This window comes from Natator depressus, chromosome 7, assembly GCF_965152275.1.
Source record: "Natator depressus isolate rNatDep1 chromosome 7, rNatDep2.hap1, whole genome shotgun sequence".
NCBI lineage: Eukaryota > Metazoa > Chordata > Testudines > Cheloniidae > Natator > Natator depressus.
This window is the reverse complement of record NC_134240.1, coordinates 100451974-100476450: the sequence shown is the minus strand read 5'-3', so window position 1 is coordinate 100476450 and position 24477 is coordinate 100451974. Positions and strand designations below refer to the sequence as shown.

At 38.3% G+C, this 24477-nt stretch overlaps 1 protein-coding gene and 1 long non-coding RNA gene across 6 annotated transcripts in view; one reads left to right on the top strand and one right to left on the bottom strand.

Annotated features, from left to right (window-relative positions):
- The window catches only part of PTPRE (protein tyrosine phosphatase receptor type E), a 251991-nt gene extending 236421 nt beyond the window's left edge, over positions 1 to 15570 (top strand). For 4 of the 5 annotated variants that reach the window (XM_074959153.1, XM_074959154.1, XM_074959155.1 and 1 more), the window contains 2 exons: positions 10158 to 10293; positions 14149 to 15570. In XM_074959153.1, the coding sequence (XP_074815254.1) occupies positions 10158 to 10293; positions 14149 to 14223 (211 nt within the window). In that variant the 3' untranslated portion in view covers positions 14224 to 15570. Of the gene's footprint in view, positions 1 to 10157; positions 10294 to 12614; positions 14001 to 14148 lie in introns of those variants that run through there. The other variant, XM_074959157.1, reaches the window with a different exon arrangement.
- On the bottom strand, positions 1133 to 22826 carry LOC141991095 (uncharacterized). The gene is made up of 3 exons (XR_012640332.1): positions 22660 to 22826; positions 20470 to 20534; positions 1133 to 1577 (listed from the first exon to the last, which is right to left on the bottom strand). It is a non-coding gene; the product is annotated as an uncharacterized LOC141991095 (long non-coding RNA).
- Between the last annotated feature and the right edge of the window lie 1651 nt (positions 22827 to 24477).

The following is a 24477-nucleotide window of genomic DNA, read 5'->3' as shown; positions in this document are numbered from 1 at the left end:
CACAGCTACCAGTCAGTTGGGAATCAATTTGGAGTGGGCAAATCTGCTGTGGGGGCTGCTGTGATGCAAGTACCCATGCAATCAAAGATCTGCTGATGTCAAGGGTAGTGACCCTGGGAAATGTGCAGGTCATAGTGGATGGCTTTGCTGCAATGGGATTCCCTAACTGTGGTGGGGCCATAGACAGAACTCATATCCCTATCTTGGCACTGGAGCACCAAGCCGGCGAGTACATAAACCGCAAGGGGTACTTTTCAATAGTGCTGCAAGCTCTGGTGGATCACAAGGGATGTTTCACCAACATCAACGTGGGATGGCCAGAAAAGGTACATGACGCTCGCATCTTCAGGAACTCTGGTCTGTTTCAAAAGCTGCAGGAAGGTACTTTATTCCCAGACCAGAAAATAACTGTTGGGGATGTTGAAATGCCTATATGTATCCTTGGGGACCCAGCCTACCCCTTAATGCATGGCTCATGAAGCCGTACACAGGCAGCCTGGACAGTAGTCAGGAGCTGTTCAACTACAGGCTGAGCAAGAATGGTGGTAGAATGTGCATTTGGACGTTTAAAGGTGTGCTGGCGCAGTTTACTGACTCGCTTAGACCTCAGCGAAACCAATATTCCCACTGTTATTACTGCTTGCTGTGCGCTCCACATTATCTGTGAGAGTAAGGAGGAGACGTTTATGGCAGGGTGGGAGGTTGAGGCAAATCGCCTGGCTGCTGGTTACGCGCAGCCAGACACCAGGGTGGTTAGAAGAGCACAGGAGGGCGCGGTACGCATCAGAGAAGCTTTGAAAACCAGTTTCATGACCGGACAGGCTATGGTGTGAAAGTTCTGTTTATTTCTCCTTGATGAAACCCTCCGCCCCTTGGTTCACTCTACTTCCCTGTAAGCTAACCACCCTCCCCCCTCCCTTCGATCACCGCTTGCAGAGGCAATAAAGTCATTGTTGCTTCACATTCATGCATTCTTTATTCATTCATCACACAAATAGGGGGATGACTACCAAGGTAGCCCAGGAGGGGTGGTGGAGGAGGGAAGGAAAATGCCACACAGCACTTTAAAAGTTTACAACTTTAAAATTTATTGAATGCCAGCCTTCTGTTTTTTGGGCAATCCTCTGTGGTGGAGTGGCTGGTTGGCCGGAGGCCCCTCCACTGCGTTCTTGGGCGTCTGGTGTGGAGGCTATGGAACCTGGGGAGGAGGGCGGTTGGTTACAGGGGCTGTAGTGGCAGTCTGTGTTCCAGCTGCCTTTGCTGCAGCTCAACCATACACTGGAGCATACTGGTTTGATCCTCCAGCAGCCTCAGCATTGAATCCTGCCTCCTCTCATCACGCTGCCGCCACATTTGAGCTTCAGCCCTGTCTTCAGCCCGCCACCTCTCCTCCCGGTCATTTTGTGCTTTCCTGCACTCTGACATTATTTGCCTCCACGCATTCGTCTGTGCTCTGTCAGTGTGGGAGGACAGCATGAGTTCAGAGCACATTTCATCACGAGTGCGTTTTTTTTTCTTTCTAATCTTCAGTAGCCTCTGGGAAGGAGAAGATCCTGTGATCATTGAAACACATGCAGCTGGTGGAGGAAAAAAAAAGGGACAGCGGTATTTAAAAAGACACATTTTATAAAACAGTGGCTACACTCTTTCAGGGTAAACCTTGCTGTTAACATTACATACATACCACATTTGCTTTCGTTACAAGGTCGCATTTTGCCTCCCCCCACCGCATGGCTACCCCCTCAACCCTCCCCCCTCCCCGTGGCTAACAGCGGGGAACATTTCTGTTCAGCCACAGGCAAACAGCCCAGCAGGAGTGTCCCCTGAAGAAAAGCACCCTATTTCAACCAGGTGACCATGAATGATATCTCACTCTCCTGAGGATAACACAGAGAGATAAAGAACGGATGTTGTTTGAACGCCAGCAAACATACACTGCAGTGCTTTGTTGTACAATGATTCCCGAGTACGTGTTACTGGCCTGGAGTGGTAAAGTGTCCTACCATGAAGGACGCAATAAGGCTGCCCTCCCCAGAAACCTTTTCCAAAGGCTTTGGGAGTATATCCAGGAGAGCCGCGAATGCCAGGGCAAATTAATCCTTTCACATGCTTGCTTTTAAACCATGTATAGTATTTTAAAAGGTACACTCACTGGAGGTCCCTTTTCCGCCTGCCGGGTCCAGGAGGCAGCCTTGGTTGGGTTCAGGGGGTACTGGCTCCAGGTCCAGGGTGAGAAACAGTTCCTGGCTGTCAGGAAAACCGGTTTCTCTGCTTGCTTGCTGTGAGCTATCTACAACCACCTCCTCCTCATCATCATCTTCTTCGTCCCAAAACCTGCTTCCGTGTTGCATCTCCACTGAAGGAGTCAAACAACACGGCTGGGGTAGTGGTGGCTGAACCCCCTAAAATGGCTTCCAGCTCATCATAGAAGCGGCATGTTTGGGGCTCTGACCCGGAGTGGCCATTCGCCTCTCTGGTTTTCTGGTAGGCTTGCCTCAGCTCCTTAAGTTTCGCGCGGCACTGCTTCATGTCCCTGTTATGGCCTCTGTCCTTCATGCCCTAGGAGATTTTGACAAAGGTTTTGGCATTTCGAAAACTGGAACAGAGTTCTGATAGCACGGATTCCTCTCCCCATACAGCGATCAGATTCCGTACCTCCCGTTCAGTCCATGCTGGAGCTCTTTTGTGATTCTGGGACTCCATCATGGTCACCTCTGCTGATGAGTTCTGCATGGTCACCTGCAGCTTGCCACGCTGGCCAAACAGGAAATGAGATTCAAAAGTTCGCAGTTCTTTTCCTGTCTACCTGGCCAGTGCATCTGAGTTGAGAGTGCTGTCCAGAGCGGTCACAATGGAGCACTCTGGGATAGCTCCCGGAGGCCAATACCGTCGAATTGTGTCCACAGTACCCCAAATTTGACCCGGCAAGGCCGATTTAAGCACTAATCCACTTGTCAGGGGTGGAGTAAGGAAATCGATTTTAAGAGCCCTTTAAGTCGAAAAAAAGGGCTTCATCGTGTGGACGGGTGCAGGTTTACATCGATTTAACGCTGCTAAATTCGACCTAAAGTCCTAGTGTAGACCAGGGCTTAGAAATGGACAGAGGTCAAGTTCCTATGCTGATTCTTTTAGATCTATCAGTAGCCTTTTATAGTATTGACCCTGAGGTTTTCAGCACCTGTCTGTGGTTTCCAGCAGGAGAGACACTTAGCATCTGCAGTATGATGGTGACAGTGATGGTTATTTGTAAAGGTATGCCAGACTTTTTTTCAATGAGGTCTGCAAACTGAAAGTGCCTTTGGATTTTGGCAGCAGCCGTTTGCCTTTGGATAATAGGCAATTGATTATTTCCCTCTCTGCAGAAATGTTATCTCAGCTCTTGTGATTTCCAAATTAGTTGTTGCAATGTGCTCTACAGGGAATTACCTCAAAGACCACTTGGAAGCTACATCTAGTGCAGAATGCACCTCCCCACTTACCAGCTATGAGTTAGTGATGGAGATCACATTATACCTATTCTCTGAAGTGTGCACTGACCTTCACTTTGCACAATTAAAGGTGCTGGTCTTGATCTGTGAAGCCTATGATTTGGGTGTGGGTTACCTGAAAGATCATCTGTGTTCTCATGCACCATTGGAACAAACAGCTGTGGTGACACTTCTGCTAACAGTGCCTTGATTTGAATGTCTGGGAGCTTGAAACAGGCCTGAGTCTGTTGACATTCAGGACATGGTCTAAGAATATGCATATTAATTAACAGAACAAGCAATTCCTCTCTCCTACTTTTTGCTTCTGATGTATTTTGTTCTTTGCTATTTTCACATATTTTCCCTAAAGCCTTATTTTCTCTGTACCAATTGAACTCGTAGACACTAACAGTTTTAGTGCCTGATTCTGCAGTTTGACAGTGGAGTCCTGCAACTACTTTTTGAAATCTGTTAGTAAGTCAGGACATTGAATGCTAATTAAAGCGGGTAAAATATGGGACAGTTTTAGCCAATCAGTAAGGGAGAAAAGTAGCTCTTTTGCCTTACAGTATTCCTTTGATTAATGCAACACGGTGGAAGTCAAAGAACTAGAACCACATATTACATCTAATATTTCCATCCTCTCAGACCCACAAAAGCTTTGAAGAATTAGGTTAATGTTGTAGGCCACATTTCTCCCTGAATTTTAACATATGTTTATTTCAAAACACCACTAGAATGATAAAAACAATATTCCAAAATCCTTAAGACTTAGAGCTCTCTACTCTTCTCAGTTACATAGATTCACATGAGAGTATATTTTGGAAAATCAGTTGCTGTGCTTGAAAACTCTTACATCCATGTTCTTAAGGCTTATGACTAGAACCTTCTCTCAAATACACATAGATTCAAATCTTGAAAAACCACCTAGTGCATTTCAAGTCCAGCAGCTGATTTTCCAAGATGTATGTTAATGTGAGCCCATGTATTTTGAGGATTAAACTCTAAGCCTTTAGGAATTTTCTGTGCAAGTGTGAGCTTGCAATTGCAGTAGCTGCTTGCCCAAGGTATGCAGTGATTTCCACATGCTTAAGAGGGGAAGGAAGCCAATAGGGCAGATCCTCAGGTGGTGTAAATTGTCTACTCAAGTCAATGGAACTATGCCAATTTACACCAGCTGAAGACCTGCCCCCCGCTTGATTCCCCTCTTAAGTATGTGTTTTAGTGTCTGTATTCGTGGGAAGTTCAGCTTTCACCTTCTAAGTAAAAGGATCTAATTTAGCCATTTTTATCCATGAATGATATGTCTGTAAAGCAGAATGCACTCTCATTTCATTTTTGAGCTGTGTGTACTTTTGATTATAATCTCTGCGACCTGCAGTAGCATACATTTAGTCAAGTATTTGATTTCATTTTTTGTTTAAACTGTATTGCATACAGAAAATTAAATGTCTAATGTAGCAACTGTTAAAGCAGGTTTTGGTTATCCACTGTGATGTGTTTTTCTAACAGAGAAACGTGACACTAATAATCATGGATGAGCTGTTTGTATTTGTATGCAAGTTATTATCAGCAAAAATAGGCTTAACAGACTTTTCCTTATCCCTTAAAATATAGACACATTACTGGTTCATATATCACCAAAATCATTGTTTGTCATTTAGATTATTTGCAAATTAAAACAAAAACTGCTAAGAGCAAATTTGTTTAACATGTCTATGACTAATTAAACATTACAATCAAGTTCTTAAAAACAAAACTGGGCAATGAAAAGTAGTGAAGTGCTGGAAGTGAATAACTCTTGGTGGTTCATATGTGAGACAATGATTTTTCGTTTTTAGTTGTGCCTCCAAAAAGGGCAAAAGAGGAACTCCCAAATGCTGAGCGTCTACTTTGGTTCTTGAGAGCAAAATCTCTGATTACAAGGGAGGGATGCGGTGACTGGAGATTTACTGAGAAATGTCTAGAGTAAAAAGTGAAAACCTAAAATCCTTGGCCCCAAGTCATGTTTCCTACCTTATCTGCAGTTTTAAAATGCCTCTCAGATGAGGAAAAAGTGGTGTAGGGGGTTGGATGTTGGTTTAAAAGGTGAGGAGAGGCAAGGTTATGATATTTTCTGCAATTTCATAAATAACTTATCAACAGAGGAAACATCTCACAGTGCATAGGAGCAGTTCTTCCCCTGGCCAAAATATGTATTATCTCAGAAGGAAAAAAACAGACATTTTCACTGAGTATGATGAGGCAGAATCCTCTTAAATAAAATATTACTCGAGAGCTCTGATGATATGAAACCTGACAGTGAGAAGGGGTGATATGGTTTTGTTACTTTGTTTATCTCTGAATTTTGTGTAAGGAAGTTTATCATAACCCAGATTTTTCCCATTTCTTTTTTGATGCAGTCTGTGAATTGTTTTTCAATCTCTAGCGTTTGTATATATGTGGGTAAAGAGGTTGTACTAATTACCATTTATTCCTATTTTTTAAAAATAATACAGTCCTACTTGAAATGTGAGAATTGTGGAAAAACTGGAATATATTTTCTTAGATGGTAATATTAGTACCCTAGAGATCAACATGAGGAAATCTAGTGCTGCCTCGTACAATATCATTTTCCTTTTTTAGCCCTGACCTACTAGACGCTCCTTCAAATGGCTGCATAGGGGGCAAGACCAGTGGTTGAAAGCTCTCTGATACTTTGGGATTTTTGCAAGTAAGTTAATGCAGATCTTATCAGCATTAATTCACCTGCTTTTCCATTCCACAATATTGAACATGCCTCTTCCAAAGGATGGATACGGTAGCAGAACCTCTGAGAGCACAACTTCACTGCCAGGGACACTGGAAGAGGGGGCAGAACTAAGTGCAGATTCACAGGGCTGCTGAGCAAATGGTTGTGTGTACGTTCATGCATGTGTGTGTGTATTCCAGATCTACTGAGTTTGGGAACCAAACATCTTTTGGCAAATAGCCCACATAGGGGACAATAAGGCCTGTTGTTATCTGCAGCTCACAAATGAATTTATTATATGTATCTGGAATGATTACATTTTTCCTTTGACAAGAATTTATAAATAACATTTTAAAATAAAATAATAGCATTGATACAGTTAAATCTCCTTGGGCTGAAATGTGTATTTGAAGAAGGGCTTAATGACTTTAGCTGGCACAGATAGACACATAGTAAACACACACTTATAAGATACGACAATTAACATTGGAAAATCTAAAACAAATCCAAATAATGTATCATCATTTTACTAGATTATTCCAGATTTCCTGCTGGAATTTGCTCATATCCCTTGGAGTTTTGCTTGAGTGAGAATTGAGGTGTCTGTTACTACACTCCTTGCTCAGGTACAAGTCCCATTGAAATTAATGGGTGTTTCGCTAGAATCAGGTGTGCAGGATTTGGCCCATTGTGTCTTGCACAGATATACCATGAATTTCCAGCATTCACATTTACTCTGTGTGAATCTTAGAATTTAAGCCATGGTTATTTTGAAAAACTCTGTTAGTTGCTTTTTGTTTATAGTTTATATCATATCAACAAGAATGTAAAGACCTCTAAAGCAGAAACACTGCTGTATTGGCCACTGGCTAACAGTTACAGGAACAGGTCCATTACTTTTAAAATCTTACTTTATATTTTGTGTAATATTCTGTAATCAGATGTTTGTTCATGTAAATCCAGTGACCTTAAATAGGTCTCTCATTGAACTAAGAAGTGCAAGCTAATGAACTTCCCCATTGCCTAGGATACAGTGCCCAAGGTAGTGGGCCAAATACATCACCAGCCCAGTGAATTAATGGAGTTAGGTATGGATGAATTTGGCTCTCCAGATTTAAATAAAACAATAATGTAATAAAACAAATGGAATTTTATTATTTGCATGTTTCTATCTAGATTAAATATTACCAATTTTCAGGACACAGGTTTCTATTTATTTTCCTCATTCTATTTACAGAAGATTTAAGAGTGGCAACACTGACCACAACAATTATAATAGATAATAGAAATATCAAACTACATAATATTTAAGGGTTTTACTAAAAGTGTTGCCCAGAGACAGTTTTTATAGTTCTTTGTCCTCCATATTGTCTTTGTAACTGCCCTCTGTTCTCGGTCTCTTCCTCTCTGTAGCTGCCTGAGTTTTTCTCTTCTTTATTTCTTCTCACCTGCAGTGGCATTCTCATCTAGACTGTAGTGGAGCCTAAGGACCCCACTGTAATGAATTTTTTCTGTAGCCACATCAGTTTGCCCCATCAGATTTTCATTTGTCTTTGATTCTTCCGTCCTTCAAGAAACAATATTATTCTGTGAGCCAAATTAACAGAGGCCATTATCCTAAAAGATTTTTTCTTTTAAAACTCTTTAGATTCAGTAAGGGGTTGTCACAGAAAAGAGGGAAGAACAAATATGAAGGGCAGAGTACTGTACTGTAAACCATACAACATATATTTTTATCTTGCATTTCTAAGGGAAGTTGAACCTACATGCAATCACACTTAAATTATTTTTTTAGAGATAAACATGTGGCTCTGGTGGAGTTTTGCCCAAAGAGTTTCTCAAGTTGGGGGCGGGGAGGGCAGATGGTATGGGGCAGGATAAAAGGGGATACTTCATTTTTTTTGTTTAGACAGAAGGGAATGAGTAGCTATTTAACTATTTCTGTGTACAGGTTTACAAAGTATTTCATACTATTATATCCTTATAGCATTTTTTCATCTTCCTGCAGCTATGGATCTATTCCAGAATGAGTCATTCACTGACCTTTTAGACAGTTTTTCTAGGGATTGGCTAATTACGTATAAATCTGAACCTTTTTTAGATTTTGCAGCTGCCTTTAATCTGATAAAAGTAATTGTCTATAGGGAATTGCACAACTAATACATTTTACCTATTCACTTTAGCCTCCTACTAGGCTTTAATGTATCCAGCTCAGGATACATGCAATTGTACTTAATCTTTTCATAAGGACATGCTTATCAGAAAGATTTCTTATTTGATGGAAATAAAGTAAAAGCAATGACCGCTGATGGTGATTACCATTCATCTTGCTTATAAATTATTAAGATATGTTAAAAATTCAAACTTAATGAATTATTTTATATTTATCCTTGGTTTAGGGACATGAATTAAACTTTTCAGTCTTTCATTTAGCCTCATCACAAATTCCCAGAATCATCCAGGTTTTTATGATTATTCCCCCATTGTGGCTGTGTGCCTCACAGTTCCTAATCACTGTTACTTGGCCTCTACTAGTAGTAACTGGTTACTTTGAACCAAAGTGAAATTAGGAGACAAAATGTAAACTCATCTTTGTCACTGGTCAAATGGCAGTGAAAGGAGCTCCACCCTATTTTATTTTCACTAATAATGTCAGCAAGCATCTAATCAGCTGCTGAAATTTGAAAAACAAGGGAAATATGAGTGTAAAGGTAGAAAGTGGACTCAGTCACTTTGTGCATGCAACAGCAGATATGGACTAAACTAGTGCTATTCTGCATGATCAGAGCTACATTTCAAATTAGATGGATTTTATCCATAATAGTAGTTAGGAATTGTACTTTTTATTTGAATATATAATATGGAGTATCAGTTCTGATTCTTAGTTTCAGACTTGGTAGTGGCAGTAATATTTTAATTTTCTAGGGATTGGCTAATTACGTATAAATCTGAACCTTTTTAGATTTTGCAGCTGCCTTTAATCTGATAAAAGTAGTTGTCTATAGGGAATTGCACAACTAATACATTTTACCTATTCACTTATATTAAATTGAGGATAAAGCTAAGTCTATAAAATGAGAGTCAAACACACTAAAAATAAGAAAATAAAAATGAGAAACCCTGGTAAAGTAGTCCAGAACAAAACAAGAACAATGCAGGGAAAAGCCTTTAGACAGTCACAGCAGCAGCAATAAGGCCAGAGCCTGACAACTGGGACAACCACATTTTCTTGTTGGACAATCAAATATGAAGTCTTATCTGCTTACAGACAAGTGATCAAGAAGGAAAAATATACCAATACAGATCAATCCCCTCATATCACATAATTTGGAACAATTAGCAGTCCCTGATCAAGGGAGACACATAGCTAGAATAATAAGGAGGTGTAGGTCAGGAAATAGATTCATTGGCAGGGATGTGTGGGGATGGTGTACTATATAATAGGATTCAGCTATTGACAAGTCTTCCCTTTCATAAGCAACAAAGAATTTGCCCAAATCACTATTCTGTGTTAAAGATAACAGTGATAGTACCATAAATTTCAATTGGTTTGGAGACAAATACAGATTAGAAAAGTTTCAAGTCTACGGGATTATGTCCCCAGTTCTGCAAACATGTATACATGTGCTTAATTTTATGCACACATATAGTGCATTTGATTTCTATGGAATTATTCACTTGTATAAATAAGCATGTAAGTGTTCACAGGAGACAGGCCTTTATCCGAACTGGCCTGGTCAAAAATTAATTTTTATTAATTCTTGATCATAACATGGAAAGTTATGCCATGCAAATGACAGCAATAAACTTAGTAAGCAAGAGGTTTTTATTCTGCTAATAACTGTACTTGAATATTTTGCATTAATTATTATGCAAAGTATCTTTGTTGCTCATTATTGTAATTTGGATGGGAATGTCCTGACATTTTGTTAAGCAAAAGAAATATGTTTGTCTTGCAGTGCTGGAGCTGGAAGAACAGGTACATTCATAGCACTCAGCAATGTTCTGGAACGAGTAAAAGCTGAAGGGCTCTTAGATGTATTTCAAGCTGTGAAGAGCTTAAGAATGCAAAGGCCACATATGGTGCAAACGCTGGTATGATATTTAACAATAAGAATCTTTGTCAAATGATCTAAGTTTTGTAAGTGTTATGGTGGGAAGAGAACAGAGGCTCATTTTACCAGCTGCAGTAAATATAATATTATGGGACTACTTTTAACAACTATATACTTAGGTTGAAAGAGGTGTTTCATTATAAACTTCTATTTTATTTTGTAATAGGCTTTCTAAAAATTAATTTGGGGGTAAAAGTTGCTGTGTTTGTTGTTAGCCAACTGCTCATTTTTGTTTGTTTGGAGAGAGATTGTGAAAGATTTTTTAAAAATCCATGGGGACATTCTTGAGTTGTGATCATAAAATTATCAACATTTTATTTTAAAAAGAACTAATATGTGTGTTTTTTCATCTAAAAAATGGCTTAAACACATCAAACTGACTTGCAGTTAGTTCTCACAGAGGAGAAGTGCCTTTGGAACATTAGAAGAATTTAGGTTATATTTATTTAACAAAGTTATGAATATTTGAAGATAGCTTTTCAATAAATTTCAAGCTCAGATTCCTGGGGAGCTGCTAACTTGAATAAATAATAGTAATACATTGCATTTCTAGCACTTTCCATTCAACAGTCTCAAAGTGCTTTACAAACAGTAATCTCAAAACTAGGGCTGTCAAGCGATTAAAAAAAAATAATCACTATTAATCACACTTTAAACAATAATAGAATACCATTTATTTAAATATTTTTGGATGTTTTTACATTTTCAAATATATTGATTTCAATTACAACACAGTATATAAAGTGTACAGTGCTCACTTTATATTTTTTATTACAAATATTTTCACTGTATAAAACAAAAGAAATAGCATATTTCAGTGCACCTAATACAAGTACTGTAGTGCAATCTCTTTATAATGAAAGTTTAACTTACAAATGTTGAATTATGTACAAAAAATAACTGCATTCAAAAATAAAACAATGTAAAACTTTAGAACCTACAAGTCCACTCAGTCCTACTTCTTGTTCAGCCAATCGCTCAGACAAACAAATTTGGTTACAATTTGCAAGAGATAATGCTGCCCATGTCTTGTTTACAATGTCACCTGAAAGTGAGAACAGGCGTTCGCATGGCACTGTTGTAGCTGGCATCACAAGATATTTGTGCCAGATGCGCTAAAGATTCATATATCCCTTCATGCTTCAACCACGATTCCAGAAGACATGCGTCCATGCTGATGACAGGTTCTGCTCGATAACAATCCAAAAGCAAAGCGGACTGACACATGTTCATTTTCATCATCTGAGTCAGATGCCACCAGCAGAAAGTTGATTTTCTTTTTTGGTGGTTCGGGTTCTGTAGTGTCCACATCAGATTGTTGCTCTTTTAAGACTTCTGAAAGCATTCTCCACATCTCGTCCCTCTCAGATTTTGGAAAGCACTTCAGATTCTTAAAGGTTGGGTTGAGTGTTATAACCTTAGAAATCTCACATTGGTATCTTGCTTTGCGTTTTGTCAAATCTGCTGTGAAAGTGTTCTTAAGACGGACATGTGCTGGGTTATCATCCAAGACTACTATAACATGAAATATATGGCAGAATGCAGGTAAAAGAGAACAGGAGACATGCAATTCTCCCCCAAGGAGTTCAGTCACAAATTTAATTAACGCATTATTTTTTTAACAAGCATCATCAGCATGGAAGCATGTCCTATGGAATGGTGGCCGAAGCGGCATATAAATGTTTAGCATATCTGGCACATAAATACCTTGCAACGCTGGCTATAAAAGTGCCAGGTGAACGCCTGTTCTCACTTTCAGGTGACATTGTAAATAAGAAGCGGTCAGCAGTATCTCCTGTAAATGTAAACAAACTTGTTTGTCTTAGCAATTGGCTGAACAAGAAGTAGGACTGAGTGGACTTGTAGGATCTAAAGTTTTACATTGTTCTGTTTTTGAGTGCAGTTATGTAACAAAAAAAATCTACATTTGTAAGTTACACTTTCACAATAAAGAGATTGCACTACAGTACTTGTATGAGGTGAATTGAAAAATACTATTTCTTTTGTTTATCATTTTTACCGTAGAAATATTTGTAATAAAAATAATAATATAAAGTGAGCACTGTACACTTTGTATTCTGTGTTGTAATAGAAAGCAATATATTTTAGAATGTAGAAAAACATCCAAAAATGTTTAATAAATTTCAATTGATATTCTATTGTTTAACAGTGCGATTAATCACAATTAATTTTTTAAATTGCGATTTTTTTGAATTAATCGTGTGAGTTAACTACAATTAATCGACAGTCCTACTCAAAACCCTTCTCTGAGGTAGATTTTTTTTTTTCTTCATTTTACAGGTAGGGAAACTGAGGTACAGAAAGATTAAATGACTTGTCCAAGAGCACACAGGGACTCTGTGACAGATCCAGGAATAGAGCCTATATCTTCAGGGGTCCTAGAGGCCTATGATTGAAGCACTGTTATGGTTGTGGAGAAAACCTTCAAAATATGTCCTGAGTGTAACCAATGCAGAGATGTCTGCCTGAACCAAAACAGTAGCTCTAAGCTGTGAACTCTCCCATTCATTTAAATGGGAGTGAACTCAGATGCCAGTGTTAATACTTTACTACTGTCAACATTAACTACCTCGTGTTGTAGGAACAAAGACAAAGTATCATATTAAGAAGATTCACACCAGTGTTTCCAAAAGTGTGGAATGTGCCTCCCTTGGAGGGACGAAGAACTAGCCAGGGGATAGTGGAAGATATATAAATTTAAGATGGATAGGTCTTTAACAACAAACGGCAGCATTGCATGGGGCGAGGGGAAGATTGGTTTCATTTTTCTGGAGTGGGACTCAGCTTTCAAAAGTTTGGGAAACACTGTATTATGGGTTTATGACCTTGGAAGCAGGTGAGGTCAGTGTTTATCACTGGGGAGAGCAAGGAAAAAATATACGGTGTTGCTGTATGCTGTTAAATAACTGTTACCCAGAAGTGACTGCATTTCATTTTGTTTGCTAGAAGCTGGGAATGGGCGACGGGATGGATCACTTGATGATTACCTGTTCTGTTCATTCCCTCTGGGGTACCTGGCATTGGTCACTGTCAGAAGACAGGATACTGGGCTAGATGGACCTTTGGTCTGACCCAGTATGGCTGTTCATTTATAATTGGGAGGTGTGCATTTCATTTGTAACTGGGCTGGGTTTCCATGTGTGTGTAAAAATATGAGAAAGAATATTCATATTGTTAGTTCTTTGGGGCAGGAATTCAACAGGGCCACACTTGGCCTCTACATGCTACTACAATATAATTGTTTAATAATCATAATAATATGTATACATAGAGCATTTGTAAGGTGTTTTGAGGTTGTTTGAAAGGCACTGTGAACCCAGTTCTGAAAGGTGTGGATCACCCCAGAGCTCCTATTGACATCAATGGTAATTGAGGGTGCTTTGCACCTCCCAAAATGTACTTTGCACTTAGCAGGATTGGGCTCAGTGGTTTGCAATTTCTTTCATGTTATAGATGTCTATTAAGTTTTGAGAGAAGCCTCTTGTGGACCTCCTCTATTTCAACCTCCCAGTTCCATCATCCTCCCTGAAGCGGAGGATTAGTTACATACAGGCTCAGTTACATACAAATAGTGTCAGTTAATAAAGACTATGAAACTTGCAGGTTAATAAAATTGAGCATAAAAACCTTTTGTGCAAAGAGCAGAAATATAAAATTTACCATCAACGGGGTAGATTATTTGTTTTGTCATAAACTTGCTGTTGTCCAATTTAGAATATGTTGCATTTTATGGATTTACCTAAATCTGATTATTCCAACTTAAACATAATGTACAATCGAAGTAAATCTGAATTTCTCTTTTTTATTTTTTTAGGAACAGTATGAATTCTGCTACAAAGTGGTACAAGATTTCATTGATATATATTCTGATTATGCTAATTTCAAATAAAACTTCCTGCCTTATTTTTTAATTTAGTCTGTAAAAATATTTATAAATCATGTTAATTTATATCATATTTTCCATTATGATAATTCCTACTGTAAATGATATTGTCTGTGTTTTGCTTTAAAAGTCACGTTTGCTGTATAAAATTATAAATTACTCAAATATAAATATCTTTTAAAAGCTAATTATAATAAATGTTCATATACAAAATATCAGTATATATGTTGTTGAATGTTATATACATTTTTAACAAAATCTTGGTTGCATTTCTCTCTTTGCATTTTCCAATACATTAAAATATCAATATTATTTTTATTTCCCAAGTTTAGCAGCCCCTAAATTTTACAAAGCAATTTTTTATTTTATATTAAATAATGAATCATAGTGAATATGTTGGCTCTGACCCTTCTCTCACTGAGGTCAATAACAAACAATTGATTTCATGAGTAGTAATGTTCATTAGGAGCCAGATTCTGACACCCTTACTCATCTTCAGTAACACCTTACTCTACAAATAGTCCCATTGAAGGCAATGAGACTGTTCCTGGAGTAAGATGCTATTCAGTGTGAGTAAGGGTGTCAGAATCTGGTCCTCAGAGTGTAATAACATATGCTCCACTACAACTTACAAACAAACTTTAACAGCCATGCTTTTTAAAGTCAGTATATTGTACACAGCTTTATTTCAAGATAAGCTGTCAGTTAGAAATAACTCAGTGTAAATACAGAGTTTAATAAATTATTTGATTTCAATGTAGTCTTGAACCTTCATTTTATTTTGCTTTTTTATTAAATCTAATGTATTTTTAAATGTTCCTTACTGAAATACAGTTTTGTAATTTATGAGTGAGTTTCACTATTTTGAAGATATTTTGCATGTCAGAAGATTAAATTCTGCTGAGAATAGTTTTGCTGAACCTGAGCTTCTGTCAACTATTGCAAGAGGCATTATTCCTGTTGCCACTGACACAGAGCTTGATATAATATGTATGAGAGAGAGAGACTGAGACTCTGCTTGACTAGAATATAAAAGCAACTTCTTAAATTTTTTGAAATAGCATTTTAATATTGAAATCACACTGGTATCAGCAGTAAAGACTGTTGATAGGAAAAAGCTCTTTTAAAATGTATATTCTTAAAATAATGTCTCCATAGTTAAAAATCAGATCTTTCCCTAATACAAAAGGGGGTATCTATGTGTTTGCATGTGTGTATATAATGAAATATTTCAGAGACCTAAACAGGATTTGGGGGACAGAAAGTACAAAAGACACAAGGCATCTGAATGTTGAATATTTTAAAAATATCTCTCTCATCTTTTAAAAAAGTATATAAATTAATGAGCACAAATAAATATAAAAATATTTAATTTAATGTATATTAATATGCAATAGTTCTGTCTTGTTTAATTGGTTATTTTTGAATGCAAACATAAAAGCCTAATTTAAAAATAAGCATACCTAAACTGATGTTTTCATTCTAGTTCTTGCACTATTTATCTATCCCATGTTCATTTATAATATCTGGAAATAAATAAAAGTTCATTATTCTTTTAATAATGCAAAGAGTAACAAAAGGTATTCACACCTCTCCTTTTATTACATAGTGAATTGAAAATTGTTCAGGTTAAAAGTCTTTAAGCACAGTTTTGAATACTGCCATTTACTGCTTATTGTCTTCCCAGTAATGCACTGCTGTATATTTATTTGTACAGTAATTATGCACTTAACAACTAAAACCATTTGTTGCAAGACTAAATAGTTTGAGGTTAATGGATTAATTCAAAATGCAAAAATCTTTGACTAAAGAAAAGAATGTTAAATAAGCTTTCAATTCTGGCATGGTTTGAAAATGGAAAATATATTAAAATGAAAGTCGTCAGATACGTGCAGGTACAAAAGGCCAATACACTAAGGTGGTCAATATAAATATTTGTAGCATAGGGAGCATGTAAATAAGATACTAAATTTGATGATGCTGAGACTATTAATAATTTCATCTCTCAGTCATTACAGAATTATTCCCAACAATAAATCTCAAATGATGGCTCAGTCTAGTTTTAAATACAAACAGTTATGCTTCCACCATTTCCCTTGGGAGTATATTCTACAGTCTAAGTAGATCTCACTGTTGAGATTTTCCCCCTAATAGTCAGCCTACATATTTTGTTTCGCATTTTCCCTTTATTCTGTAGTGCTCCTCGGACAGCCCTTAAGATCTGGCTGTGTTCAGATGTTTGGTAGATTTGTCTTGATATTACCTAACAATTGCCTCCTGGAGTAGAACTCAATTTAGAGGGGGAGACAACCTTGTTAGATAATTAAAAGTTATCCTGAAGTGAGAGCTGCCAATTTAGACCTATATGCCAGCACAGTCATACTGACATCTGTGTGTTCAGAAGGGTCCACCCTAACAGATCCTTTTACAGGTTTAGAACTCCGCTCTCTGTCTGATTAATGAATGCAAGGCAAGGCAGCAAGTTACTTCCTGCATCAGGAGGCTATCAGATACTCAACAAAAACTATGATTAATATTAACCAAAATGCCAAGAAATTCCTGTTGTCTTTAATATAAAGACATCTAAGATGTAACAGAAGTACCCATAAAAATATTTCAGAAGTGAGAAATAAGCTAAGCAATGACATTTTCTTATTATAATTTAGAAAGCTTGTTTTCCAATTCTTAGTCAAATATTCTTTTTTAGTCAAGGTACAAATAAGGTTGTTGTACTTAATACAACAGTCTAATAAATATATAGAAGGATTATCTCTTCATAAATTTTCTGTATTGCATGGAATTGCATTAAAATGCCAAATAGGGATTAGAAAATGTAAATTCTGGTCCGTATGCATTATTGGTCACTATGTGACTTACTTTACTGTCTATTTTCATGTGTTACATTAGGCCCCAATTCATTAAAGCATTTAAATATATACTTTAAGTCTCTCTCTATTCAGCAAATCACTTAAGCATGTGCTGAAGTACCATTGGCCTTCTGCTGCTGAAACATGCACTTAAGTGCTTTGCTGAATTGGGGCCTTAATAAAGAATGCATACTGTAATTACCAGTGTTTTAAAAAGTATTTTTATGTATGTTTTTTAAACTTTTAAAATGAGCCTGACCTCCTGTGTTAACGTTTTGAAATGTTTTCATTTCCCTGGTATCATTTTTAATGTAAAGTTACTGAAACTTTTCTGTGTAATAAATTGTATTTAATTTGTTAAATCTTTATAATGTATGTATGTATGTATTGTACAGTTTCAGCTATCATTGATATTTTCTTTTATTACATTTATAATTTGATCTTGCTGTGTGTATAATGCCAGTGAATGTTGCTGAATTATTTGTATATGCAAATTGCAAGATCTAATACATTCTGATGCAAGAACAAAGCTTCATTTTTATTTTCAGACTGTTTTTCTTTCTTTAAATCTCTTAATTTAATTCCTGTACTATGTGTTCATTTAGATTAAGTATTCTAAAGGAGTTAAAAATCCATTACCTAGATGAATTATTTTCCATTACTTTTAATCTGTAGTTCTTGCAGACTCAGACTAATATTCTGACTGAAGCATTATGCATACAAAGTTCAGTAACTTAGTATTGCAATTTAGGGCCCAGTCCTGCAAACCTCTACTACTGTGCATAGTCCCAGTGAAGTAGCCCTTACTGATGTGAATAGTCCCATTATAGTCCTCCCCCAAAATAATCTCAATGACTAAAATCCTGGCCTGATTGACTTTTGTCGGTCCAGGATTACACTCAATATTCTTGACTCAAGAATTCAATTCCACTTATAACCACGTTCAGGCAGACCCCTGAATATACCAACTCCCACTCAACAAATGTATCTACAAAGTGGATGGATGCCTACACTTCCCAGCCAATATAACCAGTAGTTAAAGGAAATGAAAAATTTGGTACCTCACAGGAGGAGGAAAAGAATAAGGTAAGCAGAGGATGACTTGGTGCAGCATTATTTGCAGGGCTTAACCACACTAACCCCTAATGATCAGCCACACTGAATAACTCTTATTTGCAAGGTCTCTCGTATATGGGATAATTTTCTGATTTTTCCAGAATTAAGTTCCAAACAATATTTTGTTTGTGCACATCCTTCATGTACACCATGGATGAAAATGTTACAATTTTTTCTTTCAGTTTTTTCATGTTTTCTGACAGCTAATTGCCCCACTCTATCAATGATGAAATCAAAATGTGCATACTTCATTTTATTCACTCTGGTATATAATTAAGAGTGAACTATCCAACTTTTCCAAAACTAGAATTCCAAAATTTTGTAAGACGAACATTTTGAAAAGCAATTGAACTTTTTCAAAAAGTACTGTAACAAAATGTCTGTCAGCAATGAATTTTCTGAACAGGTACTACCAAAAAGTTGAGAGAGCGATGTGCTTCCCGAAGTGGTGCCTCTGCTTTTTTAAATACATGTGTTGACTGGCCAACAATTTGACTAGAAAAGAAGACACTTATCTGGTTCAACCATTTATTAAATCCATGAACAATGTCCTCAGGAAAAGATTATTATTTTCTGTTGTGATATTACAAAGTACAAAACTAAGATTGTTTTTCACATTACATTAAAACTAAAGCTATCAATGCTGAGTATTTATGGTTCAGCTAATAAAAATATTGTGCAATTGGATCGTAATTGGCCAAACCGGACAGTCTTTATGTAAAAGAATAAATGGACACAAATCAGACGTCAAGAATTATAATATTCAAAAATCAGTCGGAGAACACTTCAATCTCTCTGGTCACTCGATTACAGACCTAAAAGTGGCAATATTACAACAAAAAAACTTCAAAAACAGACTCCAACGAGAGACTGCTGAATTGGAATTAATTTGCAAACTGGACACCATTAAATTAGGCTTGCATAAAGACTGGGAGTGGATGTGTCATTACACAAAGTAAAACTATTTCCCCATGTTTATTCCCCCCCCCCCACTGTTCCTTACACATTCTTGTCAACTGCTGGAAATGGCCCATCTTGATTATCACTACAAAAGGGTTTTTTTCTCTCCTCCTGGTAATAGCTCACCTTACCTGATCACTCTCGTTACAGTGTGTATGGTAACACCCATTGTTTCATGTTCTCTGTGATATAAAATCCCCCTACTGTATTTTCCACTGCATGCATCCGATGAAGTGAGCTGTAGCTCAGGAAAGCTTATGCTCAAATAAATGTGTTAGTCTCTAAGGTGCCACATGTACTCCTTTTCTTTTTGCGGATACAGACTAACACGGCTGCTACTCTGAAACCTGACTTCAGTGTGCTCAGCACCTTGTATAGTCAGGTTCCAGGGGACTGGAAGCAAAATGTAAGCTATATTATTGTCTGACTCACACCAAATGCCCCCAGATTTCCAGCAATTCACATTTTAACAAATTACCTTTTAATCCCCTAGCAGCCATAAACCAAGTAACTTCACCCTTGCCCAAATATTGCTGGGGGGTGGGGGGGAGGGATTAAAGAAACTACTTTAAAAAAACCTCTTAAAAGTCTCTGCTGGAGTTCAAAGAGAATGCTAACTAATGCAGGGAACCTGATAGAGGAGTACCCAACCTGCAAAGGCGATTCCATGAGTTGGTGCTCATCATATGCTTCAATGGCTATTAGCTAACATAGTCAGGGATGCAACCCCATTCTCTGGGTCAGTGGTTTTCAAACTTTTTAGACTGTGTACCCCTTTCCAAATAATGTCGTCTACCACGTGCCCCCATCTGAGATAGAGCCATAATATACCTATGATTAGATTGCCAAGTCTTACTAAATAAAATGTTTTGTCCGCCATTACAGGATTTTTCTCACATACCCCCTGATGAGAGCTCACGTACCCCTAGGGATATGTACTGCAGTTTGAAAACTACTACTCTGGGTTTCCCTTAGCTTCTGACTGCCAGTTGTTTGGGCTGGATGATGGGATGGATCGCTCAATAGTTTCCCTCTTCCGTTCATTCCCTCTGAAGCATCTGGCATTGGCCACTGTCGGAAGACAGGACACTGGGCTAGATGGACCATTGGTCTAGCCCAGTATGGCCGTCCTTATGTTTATTTCTCCAATTCCTTACTCAAGTAAATACTAGAATATCTCATTTTGTCATATATAGTATAGTCTTGTACCAGTTATTTTTTCATAAGCTTGCAACATGAAAACTTAAGCAGTTATTCAACTTCTGAACATTATAAATTGAACAAAGATTACATGACATACAGTACTTACATTTGTTTAGGGCTGATCTCTGTATCCAACTTTGGGAGTGCTGTAGCTTTTATTCCATATGAAGCCTGATTCAGAAATAAGTACAAATCTTAATGACACAATTGCTCTTAAATTAACTATTAAAAATAGGCTGTTAACTTAAATTTACCATACTTTGCATTAAAGTAACTTTATTCTGTATATATCTAAGTGATTATATATATCAAATCCAAGAAAGACCTTCCTTAATACAAGAACAGCTTAATGCAGTTGGGTTTTTTCAAGCAAGTAAGGTTCACTGTGTCTGCTCTTCACCTTATGTATGAGAGGATTATGTTGTAATTCTAGACATTTTAATAAGTGCCTTCTTTGGACAATTTTTATGCATTTTCTGGGCCATTTTATACAAAGCATGAGAATTAACAATTCAACTTTCAAGCAGATGAAAGCTTTGCCTAAGAAGTTCTTTTCAAAAATAATCTTAAAATAGTGCTTGATTATTATTAATTTTAGAATTACTTACATTGCATTAGCAACTATTATGCCATTGCTGTTTTGAATAGAGCATTCAAACTATTTATATATGTTGAAGTGTGAAATTTACAGTTTAGCTCTTTATTAATTTACATTGTGCCATATAGACACAGCAGCTACTAAGTGGCAGAGTGGAGACACTCTCACCTATGGGAGCTTCGGGAGGAATTCTTCAGCACACCTGTAGTTATACCTCTTCATTGGGTTCCATTTATTCCCGCTGCTGTACTAGTTCCACTCCATAGATATGTGTGGAGGGGAGCAAGTCTGTGGTCCCACCTCCTCTCCGCTTCCCAGGGAGTAGAGTGAGCAATCAGGGACTGCAATTATCTGGCCCTTACATGGGCTGCACAAAGCGGGGGAGTAAGACGTAGAAAATTCCTTGTGCTTTCCTCCCACCAGGAATACCGGCACTATCTGGTCCTTTACAAAAACATGCCTTTTCTTTAAAAGTATTCTTAAAGATTATAGCGAAGTACACAGTTAATTCAGTCTTATGGTGTCACTGCAGTCCCTATGTTCATGTCAAGCTTTGCTTTATTATGGTTAGTTTTCTGGGGTACTCTGTGACTCAGGGGTTTGGTAATGGGATATAAAGCCTTCTTCCATCTCTGTGTTGCTAGTTGGAATCCAGCCTCGCTTTGTAATGACTGAGGTCTAGTCTACACTATGAAGGCTTTGCCAGTATAGTTATACCTGCAAAACTGACAAGTAAAGATGCAGCATAGAGGGCAAAAGGAGCTCTTTTGCTGATAGTTAAACCACTTCCCCACATGACAAACTATACAAACAGTAGGACTCTGTTACTGATATAAGCTGCATCTACACAGTGGGGGTTGCAGAAATAGCTATGTCGGTTAGGGGCATGATTATTCACACTCCTACCTGACATAGCTATATCAACAAAACTTTGTAGCGTAGACTTGGCCTGAAAGTTTGAACGTTTTAATGAATACACAGTGGCCTATCTGAACTGAGTTTGGTAGTCTCAGTCCCATTCCCACTGTACAAGCGTCCACATTGCTAAATCCAGCACAAATGGCAGATTTGCAAAGGGGCTCGATGGGCCATAGAAACTATATTCCTCGCTGTTACAGGCTCTGCCTTCAGGTCACTGTTAAAATACGTAAGGTAAAATCCTAGTTCCAATGAAGTTAATGGCAAAACTCCCATTGACCTCAGGATTTCAGCCAGAGTGTGGAGAAGCTTTCACTGCTGCAACCTGTTCTGTGCTTAAAGGATTTTTCTTTTCAGGGTTGTTGGTATTATACCTTTTGTGAGCAACAGAGTCACATGTAAAAGTTTATGTTTATGATCAGTAACAAATTTAAAAGATTTTGCAAGTTTATAATCTACACATAGAAAAATTAAGAGCCTGATTCCCCTCAATTAGAATATAAACGGCAATGAAGTATACATTTGCATTTTAAATATGCACTGATAGACTTCATAATTGTGACACTGCACCCCATATTCTTTCTAAAAATATTGTTATAACATGAATGACATATCTAAGGTATGTTTTATGCAAGATGGGTCATATGAGCTATCATTGGAAAGGTTATGATTTACCGAATATGATTATCCTAGTGTTATACATTATCATTTCTGTATCTGTAGTTAGGAATATTGACTATGTAACAATTACAACTGTGGTTACCTCTGGGAAACACCCACCAGACAGTATGCAATCAGCCTGGATGAGCCATTAGGAAAGACAATGGGTCTTTGAAGATGCTGATCTCTCATCTTCCTGGAGTCCTTTCCTGTGGATGTTACAAATAAACCTTGTCTCATGGTTGCTTTAACACTGCAAGATCATGTGATGATGTCACCTGGTACAGAGTACCACCTTGGACACTGCTGATATTTTTCCATTGGAAACAAAGGATTCCCACCTTATGTAAATCCTATTTAAGGCTGGGAAGTGAGTCAATCAAGACTCTTCTCCATTGTCTCCCTGCCCAAGAAGGAAGATTGCTGAAAGCACCTGAACAAACAAAGGAACTAAGCTGGGGAAAGGCAAGGGCTGAGTCCAGGCTGAGACGTGGGTCTAGCCTGTGAAGAGAAATAACTGGAACTCTAAGCTGCAGAAACTGCAACCATAGGCGCCGGCTCCGTGGGTGCTCCGGGGCTGAAGCACCCAACAGGAAATATTAGTGGGTGCTCTGCACGCACCAGAGCCAAACTCTCCCCTCGTTGCCTCCTTCTTCCTTCCCCCGCCCCGAGCGTGCCGCGTCCCCACTCCTCCCCCTCCCTCCCAGTGCTTCCTGCTGCCTAACAGCTGTTTGGTGGCACTTAGGACTTTCTGGGAGGGAGTGGGAGGACCGGGGACGTGGGCGCTCAGGGGAGGAGACGGAGAAGAGGCAGGGCAGAGACTTGGGGGAAGGGGGTGGAAAGGGGGCACGGCTGGGGTGGGAAAAGGCTGGGTGCGGCAGGGACATTGGGGAAGGGGTGGAATGGGGGTGGCACAAGGGCAGTGCAGGGACAGGAGGAGGCGGGGCAGGGGCGGCGGGGGGGGGGGGTTTAGCACCCACTAGGCAGAGGGGAAGTCAGCACCTATGTCTGCAACCTGCCTAAAACAACATTTAGGGTGAGAAATTAGTATTTGCAATCTGTTTCTTTTGTGAATTGCTTAGGTTGCATGTTTTGTTTTATTTGCTCAGTAATCTGCTTTGTTCTGTTTTCTATCCCTTATAATCACTTAACATTTACCTTTTGTAGTTAATAAACTTGTTTTTGTTTATTTCAAAACCCAGTTTGTGCAATTCATACCAGTGCACATTGAGGGAGGGGGTGATTTTTATGAGCTTGCATGGTACAGCTCTCTCTATACAGCAACAGACACCAAAGGAGGTGTGCACATGAGTGCTGGGTAAATCCCCAAGCTGAATCCTCCCACAGAGCTGATTTTAGTCTGTGTCTGCAGCTGGGTGTGGCCTGACCTGTGTGTGAGCCAGAGAAGGCTTGAGGGCCTGGCACAGCAAGGACAGGGTGAGGAAGTCTAGGCTGGTGGAACAGGCAGGCTCAGTGGAACCCCAGCATATCAGGTGGCACCCCATATCCGGGGGTCCAACTCATCACAATCATGACATTGTGTAGTCTGCTTTCCAAACATCGTTTGTGGCTTTGAAGGCTATGTCTGGAAACAGCCCATTAGCAAAAATGATTTTACAGATGAGCTTTGATTTAGTAAAACACAGACGATTTTGCTTTAAAAAAATTGTTACAATTCTTTGCATCATATTAAGATGCTTGATCTTTCAGAGTTTGTTTCCCCAGGTGGTTTGCTATACTGTGTACTTTCATCATTTAAAGGACAGATTGATTACTTTAAAGAACTTTTCGCAAAACATATCCAATTTGCTCATAAATTTATGCAACTTCCTCTCCATGAGACTAAAATGTCAGAATTCATGGGGTCCTATTCTTATGAATTCAAGCATCCACAAATCTTAGTTGCAATAATGTATCCATGTAATCCAAGCATCTTGA